We start from the raw sequence: 21242 nt of genomic DNA on the forward strand, positions 1-21242 counted from the left end.
AAAGGTCAAGTCCACGAGGTTCAGGTTGATCAAATCAAACCACTTTGTTTAGGTTAGAGAAGCTCGTGGACATGTTTAAAATGGAACAATATAACAGTAACAAATGAATCAAAATAACAAAGTGTATGTCGGCCCGATGCGAGACCAACACCCCAGTGACATGAATATTAACACACACACACGCCCCTGCAGGTCCCCTCTTGACTAAAATGAAAGTAAATTCACCAGAGGGTCTTAGACATGATTTAAGTGTGATTTAAAGCATTACTGATGGTGGACCTGTGGACCAAAGCGTCCCCTCGCTGGTCCGCTGTCGGTGAATGCATAACGAAGCCGATGTTCATTGTTAGACAGGTACGCAAGTGAACACACAGAGCTCAGCGCTGCTTCACTCCCTGAAACAATCTTCGATTTTATCTCAATCATTCCCCCTCCCGCTCCCTCTCCGTCAATCTTCCCCTGACTGAAATAGGGGGAGAGCGTAGAGGGCAGAGAGAGGTGGCAGGATGAGAGGAGGTTCAGGGAGGTAATCGGAGCACTTTGTTCCTCCTCCATCTGTCTTCTTGTACCATGTTAATACAATATTGGCCTGACAGCTCTGCTGGACGCTTGCAAACAGGCGTGAATGACTTCTGTGTACGTACCCGATTCTGCTGTGCGTGCAGCGACAGTGTTGCTCCACGGTCCAGGTCCTATGGAGTTGTAGGCCTGTATCTGCACCTGGTACTGAGTCCAGGGACTCAGACCCTCCGCTGTGGCCTTACTGGTCCCCCCTGTTCCCTCAACATCCTCGGCTCTGTCCTCCCCCTGGCCATCTGTCCTCCACACACGCAGTCGGTATCCCACAGTCTCTGGACTGCTGTTGTATTCGGACTCTGGAAGAGGCTGAGAGCAGAGAGGAAGATCAGGCCTGTCCACTTGTCCAGGAGGGTGGATCTTTTGTAGGCCAAGTGGACGGCAAACTCACTTGCCAAGCAGACAAGTTAAAGGTCGTGTTATGTGCCGCTCATTACTCGTCTGTTTAGTCGAATGAATGCATTCAGAGTCCCCATTTGAAATCACTGCATTTTGTTTCCCCTCAATACATCCATCCCAGATTGCCTTGATTGACCAATCAGGAGCTGGTCCGCAGAGTAGGAACAGTAGTAGTAGTTCAAACTAATTTTACCTCAGAGTAACAGTCGGGTGATGTTCCTTCTGGGAAAGCACCGAGAGGAACAGAGGCACCGTACGAATCAGAAAGAGAACGAAAATTTGTCAACAGCTGCAGAGATTAATTTGACTGGGTGCGCTGTGACAAAGAGAAGTCTGCCGGGGGCGTCCCACCTGGTCTGACATTCGCTAGCCAATGTTAGCAGCTGCGTAATTCACTTGATCATATTAGCTAAGCACCTAGAGAATTGTGACCTGCTCTCACTGAATCAGATGTAAGTAAATAAGGCGTCTTTATTGGGGTCTGACAGTTTGAAGACTCAAAAGCAGAAAGAATCTATGGTCTGAACCTAAACGGCTACGGCAGAGAGAGAGGAACAGAAGACAAGAACGTGCCTCTAATTCATCCTGGTATGCCTGATGACATTATGCCAGAACAGATAGGAGAGTACTCTTTGTGACGCGGACTGCAGAGTGAAACACCAACAACCCCTGTGGTGCCTCGAAATGTAGTGGTGTGATCTCTCTGTGCTTTCATATGTGTTTGTTGGCTGTGGCTGCAGTGGAGTTTATGTTGTTTATACGTCTGTGTGTTTTCATCCTCGGTGATGTTTCATTCTGTTGTTAAAGTGGCAGGTGGCTTAATTTCTGTTCCCTAATAGCGCTTATTGCACCTGCTGCAGCGTCCGTCACTGTTTCATTTACTGTTGCTCATTTCTGTGTAATTATCTGAGTTTTGTCCTGTTTTCCGGTTGATTGTGGTTAAGGCTTTACTCAGACAGAAATGCGTCTGTTTATCTAATAGTGCTATTATGTAACATATTATATATCATTGTCATATTATAATAAAAAAGTGCTCAGAGAGCATTTTAATTGACCTACTTCTTATATTTGTCTGAGTGCAACTTCACACTGATAAGTTTACTTCAGTAAATTATCTTATGTGTGTTATAGCTTATATAGTGTTATATATATGTTAGTGTTAGTGTTATATAAACTCTAAATGAGCATGAAATTGATTTGTACAAAAGTGAATTGACTTGTTTGAAGGACAAGTAAGTCAATGTAAGCTCTGGGTTTTTTTCCAGTTATGATTCTTGTGTGCTTCTTGTAGTGGGTTTGAAGTTTATTGTCACTGTGGCCACACTTAACAGCATCAATCTAAATGATCCTTGTTTGTTAAGTTATACACATTTTACAAAATATAACAAATCTAACCTTGTTTAGCAAAGGATTAAAGTCAGTTCAGGTCTGATTAGCGGGTGTTGATGGGATTTTTTGCCCATACTGTGCACGTTGTTCCACAATAGCTTAATAAATGAGTGCCAGGGTGCCCATGCTGGAGTGTGCAAGTATCTTTTAATGTGTCAGCACTTGGCCTCCCTATGCTGTCACTGTACTGAAATTAATTAGTTTTGACTCTGATTGATGGAAGAAGAACCATCCATGCAGAGAAAGGCCTGAAAGCATGATTGAACGAGAAACCAATTTTGGTAGAATTGTGATTAATAAAATGATAAGTTGGTTAACACACAGAATATTGCTGGTCTATGAAACAGTTTGACTCAGTTCCTCATAACCAACATGTGGTGATATCCTCAGTGTATTTATATGAATCATTTAATATGACTTCAGGTCCTTAGAGGAGCCTACAAAAACACAATCCACACAACATCAGAGACACATCACACAGCACATTTATCTATAGAAAAAACACTGAAAACTGAAGTACTTCTCTGGAACATTAGTTATTCACAGCCAGATCAGCAAGTGTTGGTGTTTAATATTCAGAACTGAGTGGTTGTGGTTTGATCAGATTGGGTAGAAAGTTGCCAAAATGGCGACCAACTGCCATCACATGCTGATTTAAGCATTGTTAAACTTTCAGTGGTTCACAGACACATGCGACACCACCATTTCCAGCAGACGTAACCCTAACCCTAACCCTCCAACATAGGCAGAAAACGATGAGATCATGTGGGACCGTATCAGTCACAGGAACAAGCTGATTGGCCGATTGAGAAAAGAGGTTTTTCAGGGCCTTTAAACCCTAAACAAATCTGATATATAACAAAATTTTCATAGGATATAATATTCTATGAGCATAACATTTTTGGTGGCCTCCTGTGGTCCCATCACAAGAGACAGAATATGATATAAACAGACACAGCACACAACAAACAACAAGACACACACAACACACACACACACATGCACACTCACAAGTGGAAAAGCATTTTGTAGCTCTAAGGAATACAGTTATTTATGTGACAGTGTCAACCTCTAAAGTACATCCTAAAAACCTTTTACTGTCTTCTCCCCTTTGACATCCCATCTCCTGATCTTTCTCTCTCGATCACTCTCTTTTCTCTGTTTTATTCACACTCTGTCATCCTCTTTTGCTTGCTTCCACTCTCATTTCCTGCCACCCTCCCTCCTTTTCCTGTCTATACATCATCTCTGTCAGCTCACCCTCTCTACTCTGCCGTGAACCACACTGCAGCCACAACCGCCTATTATTCAGAGCCCTAAAATCATGTTAGTCAGAAGTTCAGTTTGCTTACAGTACATAATTCCACAGAAGGTTTTTACCAGCATTGAACAGTGGCTGCTCTGCACTGCGCTGCAGATAAAGTAGTGTGACACCCAGCCATTTTAAATACCCCAGTGATTTAGCTCAGCTTAGCATTTAGGAGCCGTAATACAGAATGTCACATTAGCTTTATTACCCTTAATATGCAGCTTAGAATAATAACCTTAGCTAAAACCATTGTGATGGTTCCATTACATCAGAAAACCTAGCATAGCTCAGGCTGGGCGCTAACATGCAGGTAAAATCCCATTAGCATGCTGCACAGGTAGCCCATAGCGCCTCAGTGTCTGTGTCTGATTTGACAGGCTCTTTTTCTCATTCCAACTCTTAAATGGAAAATACTCTGCTCTCCATTTATGTTATAATAGAAGAAGGGAGGGGGGAGTAAAAGAGAGGGGGAGGGACAGAGAGAGGGATGAGGAGCAGGAACAAGAGCAAAAAAGAAAAGACAGTAAGGAGAAAATTACATTGCAGTGTGTGCTGCTAGCGGCCCGCACAGTGAATGGGAAATGTGACAGATTAGTGTTAGCAATGGTAACAAGGAGAGACACTGATTACAGGCTGTCAGCCACTTAACCTGTATAGTCTGCTGCTGGGGACACATGCAAAAAATGCACTCATGCACTGTTACAAAAATAAGAGAAAATACACAGATACAAGAGCAAATAAAGACAAAGGAAATCCTCATCAGGCAAATTAGCACTGTCTGAAAGACTGCAAAAAGGCAAAGTATGGCGTCAATGTGTGACAGAGTTAAGTGTGTGTCTGTGGTTCTGTACCTTCCATTTGAAGCACAGGCTGGTTTGAGTGGCAGACAGCAGGGTGAGGTTAGAGGGGTGTGTGTCAGGGGCAGCCTGTAGGGTCTGAATCAGCCTGGAGGGGGCGCTCATGGGACTCGAGCCGACAATGTTCACCTGCCGCATCCTGAACCTGGTGAGAACAGAGAGCACAGTTTACCGGGACACTCCACTGATTTCACTCAAGCTCAGTTTCAGGAGTATTCCTGAGTATTACTGCGTGTATAATGTGTACTGTGGATCTGAAGGGTGTCCTCCAGTTTGAAAAATAACCCCAGTGGTGTCATAGTGACATCATCAGGGTTAATCTGGACAGTCTTGGAGACAGCAAGTATATAACAGATAGTCCGCTTTACCACATGGGAGTGTGGACGAGGCGTGACCGTTAACCGAGCAGGGTAATGGGTAATGTAGGACGCAGTGTGTTTGGAACTTGACCCATACTAGGGACTTACAGTCAGGCTAGCTAGAAGAAAACCTACTTTGGCTGTTGTGTTCACTACCAGTAAGGCATTTGTGATACTTGAATTATTTGCTACACAACTAAAAAATGACATCGTTCAGCTGCAACTCTCCACCACAGGTTTTCTGAAAAGGCCACTGAAGTCGTGTGGACGCCGAACATATAGTCAGAAAAAGAGACATATCTATGCAGACCTGTTGACACACACACACACACACACACACACAGCCACGGGGGAGCGTTTGCTACTTTTGTTACTTCTAAATGCAACCATGCGTCATTGTGGGTGTGAGTGATAAAATGTGTGAGCGTGCAAAGTGTGTGTCAGAGACTACATCTATGAGTTCTCATCCCTGTATGGGGAGACAGAGAGCAGGGTGTAAAGAGGGACTTAAAGCGGGGGATAAGACACACAGACAAGTGCATCACTTCATCTAATGTCCCAATGGTGTCGCCTGTGACAACATAATCCCTGAGTGTGCCACGTACACACACACACACACACACACACACACACACACACACACACACACACACTCACACTCACAGTGCAATCCCATTACAGATAAAGGCGGAGATACAGAGAGCAAGAAGCAGAGATAGACAGACAGACAGATAAACACAGCAGATAGATGGAGAGATTGATAAAGAAAGAGAGAAGGAGGAAGAGGACGAAGAGTTGCTGCTGTTCGGAGTGACAATAGATCACATTTATAAACTGTGGGTTCCCCACAGCCCTTGAGCAGGGATTACAGACACTGCTCTCTCCTGCTTCATTTCCTATTCTCCTTGTCTCTTATCCCTTTGTCTCGTCTCCTCTTTAATGCTCTCTGCTGCCCTTCCCGCCTTCTCATCACCTTTCTTCTCCCCTGCCCTCACCCCCTCCCTTCCCCTCTCCTTCCCTCTAGCTAGTTGCAGGAGGGTAATAAGGATCTGCATGCAGCAGCTGTGAAGGTGCTGACAAACAGAAAAGTCTCAGATGGAACTGTCTCTCTGTGAGTCTGTGTGATTTATCTAACTTCACTTGAGTCTTGCTGTACTGCAGAAACCGGTGGAGAGTGAGATCTGCGTGAGTGAATTACTGTGTGTGCATGTGGTTGCACTTGGCTATATTCCTGTGCAGGCTGCGTGTGCTGCTCACCTGTACTGGGTGAACGGAGTGAGGTCGGGGATCTCCAGTGTGTCTGCATCTGGCTGGTTGTCTTTCTGGTAGACCACTCTCCACGCCTCTTCCTTTCCATCCTCCTTCACTACCTGATGTGTTGCGTTACATGATTTCAGAATTAGCATGGACCATAAAAGTAAACATGCACACACCAAAACACGAACACACGCACCTGGCCTTCTACTATCCATCGTGATATGGCAGTCTTGCCGTCAGGGCCAGGACGGAACCGGAGTGCTGCAGTCCGCGGGCTGATGTTGGAGATGACTAAGTTAGATGGTGCACCAGGAAGTTCTGCAGATAGAGAACAGATAGAACAATACTTGGCTCAAAACCACAAAGAACTACAAAGACTTTTTCTGTCATCCAGGAAACACTGGAAGGTCACTGTCTACTCTGCATTTTATGTATTCTTACAAAACATTTATTGGAGAAAACCTGCGGGATTGTTGCACTCATAATAATGTTATTTGTGAAAAGAAAAGTAGTCTGTGCATTGCAATGCAAATTCTTTGAAATAAAACCACCTCTGCCTACTGGTGCTGCAGTAACCAGGTGCAATAAGCACTTATTTGAAAAAGCAGAAGAGGACTGCAGCATCACAGCGTGGCAAGTTATTTCAAAGGGATGGATCAAAAGAAATGAACAGCAGACAAATAATGTTTTTATAAAGACTTCTGCACAAAGGGATAAAAATATGCATAATGCCAAAATTGGATGAAAAAAGTTGTCAGAACTGTAACAAGGCTAATCTATAATACAACTGCAATAACATTGATAACAGAAAAAGAAGGAAATTGTATGACCGATAATGGCTTCGGTAAGAAGGCTGAATGCAGACGTGAGAGAAGAAACTGCCTCCAGTTTTTTTTTGGGTCCATGTGTCCATGTTTGGCCATAAAAGGGGATTGGCTTATAAATGATCTTGGTCCATTTCAAGTTGCATCTGATTGTCTGACTGATCATCTGATCACTTTGTCCAAAATACAATACACCTAAAGCGTGACTAAACTGTAGAACGGCAGCTTTCAAAAAGCTATTTTGTCAAGATAACTTCATAATTTGGCAGTAACTGCCTTAACCAGCTGGCAAATGGGACAGTGTCAATAACTGGGAGAAAGAACAATAGGAAATCAGATAATTCAGCTTCCAGTACAAAGAAAAGTCTCGAAGTTTGTTCCTTTGCATTTGCTGCAAACGCTATTGACTAAAAGTTTGAATAGTGGCTTCTGTCATATTCAAGCTGAGAGCTGCACTGAATTCGGTCAACAATAAGCAGGCAGAGGACTATTATTATTTTCTCCTGGTGGAGAGGCTTTTTTTAAAGATGTAATAAATCAAAGAGGAATAATAATCCGTTTTGTATGCACACTTCAACCAGAACTAAATATTCCAATGAAAGGTTTACAACTCCACCTTTCAAATGCCACACACAATTTATAGCTGGCTCTGAATAGACTTCTTCACTGACAGCTGTTGAATTGAATTTGCATCAGTCAGGCAGGCAGCCCATTTGACAACTGAGTTGGTTTTTTTTTGGTGATAAAGGGAGAATGTGGAGGATTTTCCTCAAGAACAATGTGAAGACTCATAAAACTCATGAGAAGTCTGTGGCAGCCTATCAGGCGCACCCTGTATTTGGGATGTTTCTGTGCATCAAGGGGGGTGTGAAGCCACCAGCCAATAACAGGGTGCAGGGTGTGAGGGCGGGACTATACACCTAGAAAAATGTAGCCACCAAGTGTTAGTTCATAAATGACCATGAAGCTCATTAACAATGCAAAAGTTACTCCCTAGAACTAGTGTTTGGTTTGTCCGTTCTGGGCTACTGTAGAAACATGGCGGTGCAACATGATGGACCCTGTGGAGGAGGACCTGCTCCCTCTGTGGATATAAAGGACTCATTTTGAGGTGGCAAAAATTCTTATTTTCAGGTGATTATACACTAATAAAAACATACTTATGGGACACTGTATTCTCTTTCTGCCATATTCTGAAAATAGATCCCCTAAATCTTACACACTAGTCCTTTAAATCACGTCCCAACAAAGGAAACATACAGCAGCTTGTTTTTATCAGTGACACTGACAGAATCAAAAATCATCACAATCCACTCTGCTCTAAATCCTCTCACTCAATCACAAACAGGCTGAGCACTTCATACGCACTTTTCACCACTTCTCTTCACTCTGTTTGGTTAATACTTGGTATCCTTGGATGGTGTAAGCACTCTGCTGTGATCTGTTGTAATCCATCTAATTCTGCTGCAGCATCACAAGCACCATATTTGCTGAACATGGCAGAATACAGATCTGTAAAGCCGATGTGTTAAATCAAACGGCCTGTGTTGTAACACATCAGTACCCTGGGACACCTCAGACAGATTTTGTAGAATATCTGAGGGGATTTTTATTGTAAAGGACCATATAGCATGACTGGGTCCAGTTATTATAGAAACAAGGCAATACTTTTTTTGGGGATACAGCGTAGGTACATGTGTGCAACAAAAACAAATTACAGCTATCAGCCACCAATGCTCTGTAAGTGCATACAGCAAACTTGTAAGGGTTATAATGTGGAAATGTTGATATCAGCTGCCTTGCTCAGATGAATGACAAAATTCTTTCAACTCCATGAATACATGAATAAATAAACAAGACAAGAATCTATGCTCGGTGGATCTCTCTCTTTCTCTCTCTCTGCACATTCTTAAGCTCTTTTTCCTAATCTTCAGTCCTCCGTCTTTCCTTCAGTCTTTTGCTTTCATGAATTAATGAATAACCTCTGAATCTAAGAACTGTCTGTATCCATCTTGCTTTCACTTTCTCTGCTTTTATTCATAAATTAGTCATCAGAAAATGTTAGGACAAAAATTCTGCTGTATGAGCCGGGTTTGCTTCCATTCTCCTCCACTTTCTCTCTGCCTCTCCGTCCATTTCTTCCAGACTTTGGTCTTCTGTTCTTTGGAGATTGCATTTTCTTGTGTTCTCTGTTCTACCCTCATTATGTTTCTCTATCTGCTCTCCCTTCTTCAGTCCTGTTCTTTGATTGTCTCTTGCCCTCTCTCATCACTGCATTCCCTCCACTTTGCCATTTGCAGTTAATCAGCATTAATAACGATTGCAACTTGGCCCAAGTCCAATCAAACAAACTCTGCTTGCACGCAAGTGTGGGGTGCACATGGTATACACACAAATAAACCACACACTAAAGCGCTCACTAAGATGCTGTAAATGACTAACTCTTGTGTGTGACCGTGCATGTGAATGTGTGTGTTGGGTGTGTGGGTGATGATTCATGGATGCACAGTAACAGCCACTTATCAGCCTGAGGAAAGACAATGGCATCGTAAGAGCTCATCAGTCATATTTACTCTGCTCCACACACACACACACACACACACACACACACACACACACACACACAAAAGCCAAAATCTTTTTCCTGACGTCCTGTGTGTGTGAGAATGTGTATTCACTGTACCTGGTGGGACTCCAGTGGAGATGGAGGAGGATGTGACCACACCCCGTCCTGCAGCGGTGAGCGCTGCCACCTGTAGTGTGTACAGAGTGGTGGAGGTGAGGCCGGTCAGCTGGTACTGCAGGGTGGAGTTGGACAGTGAACGTTCCTCACGACTCGAGTCTACGCCAGACACTTCCCACCACAGCACATAGCCTGCGGGGTGCAGAGCGTGCGCTGGGTTAATAAAGATGCATATAGACTTGAGCAGACATGTATGCACATAAACACACAAACATGCAAAAGCACACACACTTGCACATCATGAGAGGTACAGAGCCATAAAGGAGGAAGAGAGTGTGGGAGGGGTAACCACAGTCAAAATCTCTGTCTGTCCCTTTGCATCTTCACAGTCATGCATCACCCTCCACCACCTTCAAATGTGTGTGCGTGCGTCTGCGTGAGGCCACGAGTATGTAAAACCCTGGAGAGAGTGAACGGTCCCTCATCTGTCTCCCTGCTCACCAGGTGCTGGTTGAAAAGCAGGTTGAGGAGAAAAGAGTAAATGTGCAAGGTGACCTTGATTGAATAACCGTTTTCCCACTCCTGTGAAAGTGAACGCCGACTGTAAAGCCACTGCAGCCTTGTGCCGTTCGAACATGGCCTTGCTCTGATGGTGCCTGACCATTGTCAGGCACGGTGCGACCATGTCAACATACAGACAGATGTGCAGACACACACAATGCAGTGTGATCGCTAAATTCACAGCAGCTTGTCGTGTTCGCCGGCACCGCTGTCTAACAGAGCCACGCAGGAGCTGAGGCAAAATGAATTGGGAGGAAAAGTGCCTTGAGCTCTGTGATGCACCACACAAACAACACCCAGGGTGTTGGGAGGCGTGGGATGAGGGCATGTTGGAGATAATGTGAGAAGACAAGCTGCAGAGAGAAAGGATTAGCTGATGATGAATCAGTTGTACACATACACAGTGTCAGAGACAGGGGGATGTCTGTGCAAGCCAGACAGAAAATAAAAGACTAAGTGGAGAATACTGAAGAGTGTAGAAGTTTCAGTGCTCCTCCCTCACTGCTGCTTGCTTCAAGGGGATGCTTTTCACTTTTTTTTACTTATATTAGTCATCCAAACACTGTATTTGTCCACCTGAGAAGAATAACTGGTTTAATTAGAAACGCTGGGTGTATCTATTCATTGTGGGTTTTATTTTCTGGAAAGAACATTCTACCTAAACCAAATTTAAGCTTCGCAAAACAATAATAAAATGAACGATTCCTGATTACGGAGGGAAGGTGGAGGTGGTGGAGGAGATCTGGACTGACTGTTTGGAGATTATATACTCTGATGTTTTTATGCTCTAACCAGTGATGATGCCGTTCTTGTCTTCAGGCTCTGCCCAGCAGACTCTGAGCGATGTGTCCAAGATTTCCGTGAAGCTCAGGTGTCGAACAGGTCCAGGTGCTGAGAAAAAAGCCCACATCCATCAGACCGCATTAAAAAACATTTTAACTTCTTCAACAGTGACCTCATTTCAGAAAATCCTCGATTTTCATACCTCCACATGAAGATACAGATCTCTCTCTCACACACCACCTCCTAATCACATCTGCATTGACCACCACACACACACCCCCACATCCGCACACACACACAGGTGCACGCATGCCTGTCGTTTCTCATTTCATGTATGGCTTTCTAACCCTTCTCCCTGCAGAGCGATTAAGCTATTCATCTGAGACATTCAATGACACTCACACACAATCGCATGCACACGCACAGGCAGGCAGACACACACACACACACACACACACACACACAAAGCTATCATCAAGCAAGAATTACACCCACCGTTAACCCTGCAACACGCCCAGCACCCAATCAATACCTGTGTGTATGTGTGGGAGTGTGTGTGTCTCTGCACGCGTGTGTACAAATGGCTTCTAATATCCCTTTCCCACTCGATAATTGCTGGTTGGTAATAATTGCTTGTCTGTCTGCCTATAGGCCATTGTGTTTATTCGACGCTGTGACTGTGTGCATGTGTACTTGCAACTGGGAGTGGCAGCTATTATGTTCATCCATGGAACAGTAGGCTATAAATACCAGTGTGCCTGAAAACATATGAATCAATTCGCTTTAAAAAGACACAGTGAAGGAAATATGAAAGAGGGAAGTGGAGGGGAAACTAAAATTAAAAAGGAGAGACAAGATAGACGGAGCCTGTGAGGAACCAAGAGGTGTTGGTATGTAGACACAGCTGTGTGTCAGTCTGATAGAAACAGCTGGACTGAACGCAGAGCAAGTCAATACGCTTCCATTATTATTCACAATAGAGACTGATAGAGTCTTATTTGTGCTCTGTCTTGGCTTCATTCGCGCTGAAGTGTGTGCGTGTACTCACTGTCCTCGTGTGTCTGCAGCAGGGTGGGTGGGCTGCGGGGGCCGTCGCCCGGCGTTGTGAAGCAGAGGGTGGAGCCGAAGTACCAGGTGAACTTCTTGAGCCCGCTGACTAATCCTGTGTGGCGTGCACCGGGGTAGTCCGGGGTGATGGTTACCACACTAACGTCCTCTGGAGACTGCTCAGGCCACACCAGCAGCTACGTTAAGTGAGAAAGACGGTTACCGGTGACATCTAGGTTCCCAATAATATTTATCTATCCAGCACGTCGTCGCAGCACCTGAAATATCCATCACTGTTATTTGTTTGTTGTATATTTACATTATTTTTTGTTTAGTCATTATTTCAACTCAGCAGCTTTAGCTTCAGGCTACCAAATCTAAATTGTATTATTCAGAGTGCATTTATGAGACAAGCCTCATCTGTAGCACAGTTTGGGCTGCGGTGAGTCTTTCTTGAATTAGGCTGACACCTCAGGGCTTTGCGTCATTAAAGTTTAAAACTGCCAAATGCTATTTAAAAATTTGTCAGAATGGCAAAACAATATTCATGTTTCATTCCCTGGAAAAGTCATTTGCATTCCAAACACATTAAAATTTAAGCAGTTATTTACGTATGAATGTACCACTTAACATAAATTCCTGCCAGCAGTCCATTATCAGTCACAGCACCATCTGAGGACAAACACGAAGTTTGATTATCAGTCCAACTAAACACCTAATGAAAGGTTAATTTGTCTCTTTTGTCAGACTTGATTTATATTCACAACCACAGCAGTTTGGTTTGTATTATTGCTTTAGCCACAAAAACAACAAACAGTGAAAAGCATACATATTCATAATGAGAGATAAGCCATGAGCAGCACTGTGATATGGTACCCATATTTATAGTTCCAGGTAAATCAAATCAGAAAAGGTGAAAATGTAAACAACATAGCACCAAGTTTTCTTCAGAATTAAGCAGCAATGGGTTAGCGCTTCTCTTTGGATCTGTATTTGATTTCAAAGACATTTTAAAAACTCTCTCCTGTGATGTGCATACAGTCCCTCTGTCTCACCTGCTGTCGCAAAGCTTCAAAGTATTCTACAGTATTACCTCTTTCTTCTGGTTTATTCTCAAAGTCGCAAAGTTAACATTAACACTAACTGCCACATTTGACTGACGTAATTTTCTATACTGTCCCATGCAGTTTGAATCCTTACAATTACATGGTCAGCAGACATCTTTAAGAGAAGGCCTAATGTTAGCCTACTCTTGACTACTGTTGCCACATGCTTACCACATGCCACCAGTGATGGGGTACCCAGCTGAGACTGTGAATGTTTCTTTCAATGCAGTAAGGGTTCACAGGTCTGTGCACGAATTTCTCCACAGTGGTAATTTCACATCACTTTCAGCCCACTTTGTGTGTCTCCACTGGTCCATGTTCTCCAGTGTACTTTTACATAAAGGGTTTCTTTCAAGTAACCATATGAAAAGGTGAAATATAAGACTTTTGTATTCTGTCCACGCTCTACATTGAGAGCGTATCTACTGTAGCTGTAAGATCTGAATAGACAATGCAATGGTTAGTTTGTTAGCATTCACAAAATGATGATTAATAAGTGTCAAAAATCTCAGCTGATTCTCATTAGGACACTGCAGGCGACTCTTTAACTTCTCCAGGTGCACAATTGAAAGTATCCTAACTGGCTGTCCTCCAGCACAATGTACCGCAGCGTCTGGTCCCGCACCACCAGGCACCACCAGGCACCACCAGGCACCACCAGGGAAAGCTTCATCCCGCCGGTCATAAGACTACTGAACTGTTGAAGCTCTCATGCTAATTACTATGTGACTTTACTCACACTGCACTGGTACACTTTACCTTTCTGATACTTTATTTATTTTATCTCTACTGTACACCAGCCGACTACAGAATTACATTATATTTTATATATATTTAATCTATGTATTTTATCTCTCTGTTCATACATTTTGCATGAGCAATGTTGGAAGGAGCCTGAGAACAAGAATTTTACTGCCAACGACTGCTTCACTATAATCATTGTGCAGATGACAAATAATACAGAACCAGAACTAGAACACTGATGTTGTGAATGAGCACATAAGGTGATTTCAGACACAGCCAAAGATATATTGCAGATCTAGTTTCTATTCATTTACTGTTCACTACTCAGTCAACATGCTTCATGCTAGCTAACCCTGCTGGGTTTTGTGGGTGTAGCAGCACAGCCTCCTGACATTCATAACTACATATTTCACTTTGAATACATCTGTGGATACAAAAAACAAACAAACCAAAAAAAAAAAAAAAATACACAGCATGGTATATATGTTCAGGACTGACTCTGCAAATGCAGTTCCACTGTACACACTGCTACATATTACCTCTCCACTCTGCAAAAGAAGCCCAGTCAGAAACACAGGATCTCTGATTGGGGAAAAGTCAGTGATACCCACAGACAGTTGAGTGGCTGCTTTTCTCTCTGCCTAAAGGGTGCTGCACTGCGCCCGGTCTGTCATGGTAAAATAAGGTTTTCTATTGTAATTTATTATCAGCACAGTGCAGTTTTGGTGCAGTGAAAGAGTGCTGATCTGGCACCCTCAAGCATCTGATGTTCGTCCACTTTTAAAGGGGTGCTGGGATGATTGGGTCTACTGTTGCTATAGTAACATGTGCATTCTGAACCAGGATGCAATGGAAACCCAAAGTGTGCTAAAGTACAGGACTGTCCCCAGGTAGACCTGGGTCCAGAGAGGGGACATGACGGCGCTAAGCTGCACAGCGGAAAAGTCACAGTTTGAGTTTTCTGCTGCCAAACGTGTCACCTCAGGTAGAATACTTCATAAAGGTTTCTTTATACTGAGAAAGTAAGAGCTTTTCTTCTTCCTGCATTTGTTTTATCTGCATCATAATCAATAAGTCTTCTGTGCAACCTCTTTTGTATAGAAGAGAAGTCTTGAAATTCAGGCAAAATGCAATTTTTTAAATGAAAACTATTCTGTTAGTTTTTGTGAGTGTATTCGATTGATACAGTACATATGTAGACGGACATTACCTGAAGTCACACTGTCTAAAATTCATACCGCTCCAACTAGAAACAAGTCAGTTTGGAGCTATATTATTAAGGGTATTGTATACAGTCAGTGATCTGTGGGGGATGAGATGAGATGAGGCTTTGCTTCATATCCTCTTTTAATTAATATCATTATCTACTGTCCTCTAAGCAGCACAACACACCCAGAGACGCACGCCCACATGTGCAGAGCAGCACTGTGGGGCTCCATTGATTTGAAGTGGTAAACCTTGTATACAGACACAGCAAGAGAGAGTTACATCAAACAGATGGAAAGCCATATAGTATTAATCAACCAACAAAGAAACCAACACTCACACTCCCTGAAACACGCTCACACACACACACACACAAACAAACACACACACACATTTTCCATCACTTTTGGGGACGTTACATAGACTTACATTCATTTCCTGGAGACTTACCATAATCATAACCATAACCACGACTTGCCTAACCCAGGTCTTCACCCCAACATGAAGTCATTTACATTATGGGGACTTGCGTTTTGTCCCCATAAGGAAAACAAGTCCCCACAACGTGACTGTGTAAACACACACAGAAACACACACGCGGACCCAGTGACGCACAGCAAGAATGTGATGTGTTTTCTTTGTCATGTAAATCAGTTCCTCCGGGGTTGGTTGCCAGAACGACGCGTAGAATAAATCACTTACCAGAACTAGTACATATGGATCACTCACACTATTCAATCTTTAGCTCTCACTCTGCTCCCGATTATTCTGCTTCTTTATTATTATGTCTTATTTCTCTCCGGTCCCTTGCTCCTTGTTTTCACAAAACCTGCTCCTCTGTCCCCATTTAATCCTCTCCTTTTCCTATTCCTCCATCACTCCTTTACATTTCTCTGTGGAGCTGAGCCCTCACTCGGCTTGGCCAAGCGTATGGGTAAACAAGAGCGAGCCAGCGCCTCCTGACGTGACCTTTGAGGTGGAAGTCCTGTGAGAGATTCACAGGTTTTTCACAACGTTTACGCACACACCCACACAGAGATGTATTTTACAAACAGCGATTTTTGTTTAAATATTTACATTGATTTATGAAACTTGTAGAAAAGTCTGGATGAATTGATTTTTTTTGAGATCTCAGTGTTATTAAAACAGTGTCTATTTTCTTGTCTGCAATACTTCATATTTAATTGCACTCTCAATTTAATGTGTGGACAGAAGATGCTTTTATAAAAATGCTGATGATGACAGAAGATGGGACATTTTGAATGTTTTAAAGAGGTATTTTTCTGTACATCAACTAACTTAAAAATGAAAGAATTCTATTTGTCATGCAAAGTACAGGTGTGATCCTGCACATACAGAAAAAAAAAACCTTTATTAAAGTAGACAGAAGTCTTTTATTTCATTGAACTTTTTACTTCTTGTTGTAGCATCCAGAGGTTTACCTTGTATCCCTGGTTGATGCCATTAATAAACTGCTGAGGCGGAGGGTTCCAGGTGAAGCGGATGGTAGTTGAGTTGATAGCTAAAACTTCCACTTCCTGAGGCGGTGCTGTGGGAACTAAGCACAAAGACACACATAACATTTAGCTGCAATGGGTTCACTAAGAGGAAGAGGATGAGTGTTTTGATGAAAACATACACAGGAACAAACTTGCAGCCCTAAGCTGGAGGGATAAAGAGTTTTAGTATTATGCCGCTGTGTTTTCAACAAGTAGTGGTTTTAAATATCTCATGCAGCACCATAATTCAATACTTAATGTTGAGATTCATGTAATTGAAAATATCTGCTAAGCTTGCAAAAGTTAAATGCCAAATCTACATTGCTATTCCCTGTTGCAAAATGACCTAATTTCTCAATATAATTAATCTCTGCTATTGTATTCTGCTTTCACGTGTTTTACATTGTACCATCTTTGGGCTGATTCGATGAGATTAGGGTACTGGCCCTTCGGGGGATGGTTCTGAACAATGAGTACTCGTAAAGAGAGCTAAAATGATGAATAAAATCTATTAAAGGTCCCATATTATGCTCATTTTCAGGTACATACTTTTATTTTCAGTGTCTACTAGAAAATGTTTACACACTTTAATGTTCTCATACTGTCCACCGCGGCAGCACCTCTATTCACCCTCTATGTGAAATGCCACATTTTAGTGCCTGTCTCTTTAACGCCCCCTCGCAATAAGCCCAGTCTGCTCTGATTGGTCACCTTTCACAGGCCTGAGCAGGTACTGCCCACACTGCTTCCACGTCAGCTCTGCTGTGTTTTTATTTTTATTGAGCCTTTCAGTCAGTGACCTCAGGAGCCCAGACAGGCGGGTCAGAAAGTTACATGACTCAGCTGATTTCTTGACTCAGTCCTACTCAGTCCATCACATCACCCTCCCTTTACGAACCAAGAGGCCTTGTCAGCCTTTATTATTCACATGATACAACTGCATAGTACAGTATGATGTGTTTATTAATTACAACACTCCCATCAAGTTAGACGACCCACAAGTCGACTCAAAATCAAAGCAGCAGAGATACATATGTTTTTTTTTGTCCTCAGTATGGGTCAAACACCAGATACTACATTTCCCAAGATGCAACTGGACAGTATCTTTCAGAATTGATGCTTACTGAATGCACCACACCTCCACTTTGCACGTTTCTGTTAAAGATTTTAAGACCAATGCCAAAGCCAAAATAACCCTGGTGACATCACCATGACATCATCGGGGTTATTTTTTCCAGACTTTTGAAAATTCACATAAGACACCATACAACACAACTGTGTTAACAGCTTGCACAGTCCTCATTGTGACTTGTAAACCAAACTTCATGTGTCAAATCTTGCTAATTTATCTTCTAATTGTGGTGCACCACCATTACTAGTATGTATGATACTCTGTTGTGCAGAAGAAAAAAAAACATTCACACTCAGGACTCTGGTTTCTGTGTTTAAATTGAAATCTCAGTTCCAAAGCAAGAATTTAGAGTTAAACTAAAGCAGAATAGTAATAATTTATATAGTGAAAACAGTGGCAGAATAACAATAAGTCTGTTTGAAATGTGCGTAAACTCGGCCAAGGCGTTCATCATCCACCAGAGAGTGAGACAGAGAAGGCAGACTGCTAAGAGAGATAAGATGTCTGACAGGAGAAGTCGTGGAATACACTCCAAACTACAGCAGTTTTCCTATGAAATGTAGATTATTTGTTTAGCTCTAAAAAAGAAACTGGGCTGAACATGTCATATTTGGTTCACACAAGCTAAACACACTTTTACTTCCTCCATTCTAAAACTGGTCCACTGATTCTTCTGTGTATTTTTCCTTCATGTCAGAGTAGGAATGTGTCTCTACGCGTGAATCTTCATGTGTTATATAGAATTTATCTACAAGGATCCATTAAAGCCAAGAAGAGAAAAGTGTGCCTGTGAAATGAGTGTGCACGTGTGTTTACAGATCTGTGTGTGTGTGTGTGTGTGTGTGTTTGTTTGTGGGCACATGTTACAGTGATTACACTGTAAGGGGTTTATGCTGATGCTAGAAATCCACAGTGATAATGCACTGTTGCATGATGGGAATGCCCTTTGCATCTTATATTTGAGCCAATGAGGCCAGACGACACGCAGACACGCAGCGAGAGGAGAGCATACAGAGTGGAAAGTGTAGAGACCAGAACAAAAAAGTGGTGAAATTGGACGGGAAGAGATAGTGAGAGAAAGAGAGCCAAAGGATGAGAAGACAGAGAGGGAGACGGAAGATTAATTGATGTTAAAGATGCTCTCTCCCCCCGCTGCCATGCTGACTGCACTCATGGGGACCGGCTTCTAACCCGCAGCTCACAGCTACAGATAAAACACTAAACTCTGTCCTCTGGGGGAATCTTAGTATGCGCGTTTGCCTGTATGTGAGGGAGTGGGAGAAGAGCAATGTTATCAGAGTCTAACACTGAGTTCAACCACAGCGTCTAAGAGATAGCGAGGGAGCGAAAGTGTCCAATCCATTGCAGCCACTCCCATTAAAGCACATTAGAATAATTAATGAGCCTAACTCCCTCTCCTGAGTCTATAAACCTGTCCTGAACTCTTGTAATAATGACTGTGAGTTTTATGTGCACGTGTGTGTGTGTGTGTGTGTGTGTGTGTGTGTGTGTGTGTGTGTGTGTGTAGCTCAGTCCATCTTTAATAATGATAATATACTGTTGGAATAAAAGTCAGGAAGAGAAGAGCACGTGTTTAAAGAAGATTTACCACCACGGCTACTTCCTCTTGTCTTCCTTTGCGTTCTTCCTTCTTTCGCTACCTCTGAATGGATTTATGTTAGACGGATTTGAAAGTGTCTTCCTCTGTGCAGCCATGTTTATTACAATCAACACACCATTACTTATCACATCATTTATTTATAGAGCAGCACAGACACTCTTTCCTTCCTCCAGGTCATCCTGGGAGATGTAGTCCCTCCAGTGTGTCCTGGTTCGCCCCCAGGACACACTGGAGGGACGCACTGGGTTTCCCGGTTGGTCCTAGAGGTGACGCCTCAAGGGCAACTTTAACACTGCATCAGCTGGCTCCTCTCAAAGCCGAGAACCTCATCCTGCCACAGAGTGAAGCTGACCAGCCTGCCTCACATCTGCTGCCTCAAACTGTGAGCTCAGTTGTTTGATCACTCCCCCAAAAAAAGTCAAAATACACCCTCTGTGTACTGTTGTGTGAATGAAGGTAGAGATGCATGGGTCCATACAACTGCATCAAAATGTATATTTCTTCTTCTTCTTGTTAAATCCTTCATTTGAGGACAATAACATTCATATTCTGGCCAGGGAAGACCGATGATTTGAAAGAGGAGGGAAAGAAGCCATCAATGTCAAACTGGACAGGCCATCACTGAACAGAGGAGGTGGTCTAAGACCCCGCTTATCAGCCACTTACAATGCGGTCCTGAGATCTCTCCCCAGGCAGCTTAACAGCGGTTCACAAGAGGACTCACATGACCCTACTGAGTCACATGATGGGCAGGAGGGTCACCGACCCACCCATTCTCACCCCTCAACACCTATTGAGCCATCAACACCATGACTGATGTGACCCTCACGACTCATGTGATGCTGGGCAGAGCTATGATACTGCTAGAGGACAAACGCCTGGGACTCCTCGCCAGTCAGTTATAACTGAAGGAGCTTTTGGATGAGAGTCGACACGTGTTCTAGAACCACAAACAAGTCCAGTTGGAAGCGCTTAGAAGTTCACAGACACTTTGTATAACATGATAACAAAGTCCATATAATGTGGGACAGCCAACATAAATAATTTTGGTCCAGGATTTAAGACTTGTGGATCAAGTGTTTCTTTTTGGTAGTTAATTACTGTTCATTAACAATAATACTACAAGCCTGTTTATGCAAGAATACTTTCAGTTCAGTAACATGTTTGTATGCATGGACTGATGATTGACATGTCTCGAAAGTTCTTGCTACGTTTGCTTTGCTCTCCCAGAATGGGAAATAAAAACTTGTCTTCACTCACCTCCCTGCAAAGTGTACTCTGTAACAGGGCTGCTGTAGACGCCCAGGCCGGCTCCAGTGTAGGCAGCCACCTGGATCTGGTATTGTGTCCAGATGATCAGATCCTTCAGCAGGCAGTAGTTGGTCTCTGGGCTGCTGATGTTTTTCTCCTGGTAGTCCCCCGGTAGCCCTGCCAGACGGTACCTACACACACACACACACACACACACACACACACACACACACACACACACACACAGAAACACTTGTAAATATGCTGGATTGTAACTAAACTGATTCAGATAAGAATACAGACAAAATACAGACAAAAGTATGCAACAACCCAAATTCCAAAAAAGTTAATACAGAGTATGGTAATTTGCTCATCTTTCTTGACATAATCTCAATTGAAAACAGCACAAAACAATATATTTAATGCTTCACCTCTTCAACTTATGTTGCTGTACATATCCGCTTATTCTGAATCTGATGCAGCAACACGTTTCAAACAAGTTGGGACAGAAAAGACTGGGAAAGATGTGGAATGCTCCAAAAACACCTGTTTGGAACATTCCACAGGTAAACAGGTTGATTGGTAACAGGTGATAGTGTCATGATTGGGTATGAAAGGGGCATCCTGGAAAGGCTCAGT

The 21242-nt window shown here is 43.0% G+C and overlaps 1 protein-coding gene across 2 annotated transcripts in view; it reads right to left on the reverse strand.

Moving 5' to 3' along the window:
• Positions 1–21242, reverse strand: part of sdk1b (sidekick cell adhesion molecule 1b) — a 236004-nt gene that overhangs the window by 40457 nt on the left and 174305 nt on the right. For both annotated transcript variants that reach the window (XM_076728478.1, XM_076728479.1), the window contains exons 18-26: positions 20613–20794; positions 16543–16658; positions 12046–12241; positions 11007–11105; positions 9654–9845; positions 6343–6464; positions 6147–6259; positions 4525–4675; positions 645–885 (exon numbers count right to left, since the gene is read on the reverse strand). In XM_076728478.1, the coding sequence (XP_076584593.1) occupies positions 645–885; positions 4525–4675; positions 6147–6259; positions 6343–6464; positions 9654–9845; positions 11007–11105; positions 12046–12241; positions 16543–16658; positions 20613–20794 (1412 nt within the window). The remainder of the gene's footprint in view (positions 1–644; positions 886–4524; positions 4676–6146; positions 6260–6342; positions 6465–9653; positions 9846–11006; positions 11106–12045; positions 12242–16542; positions 16659–20612; positions 20795–21242) is intronic.

This window comes from Chaetodon auriga, chromosome 4 (assembly GCF_051107435.1).
Source record: "Chaetodon auriga isolate fChaAug3 chromosome 4, fChaAug3.hap1, whole genome shotgun sequence".
NCBI classification, from domain to species: Eukaryota; Metazoa; Chordata; class Actinopteri; order Chaetodontiformes; family Chaetodontidae; genus Chaetodon; species Chaetodon auriga.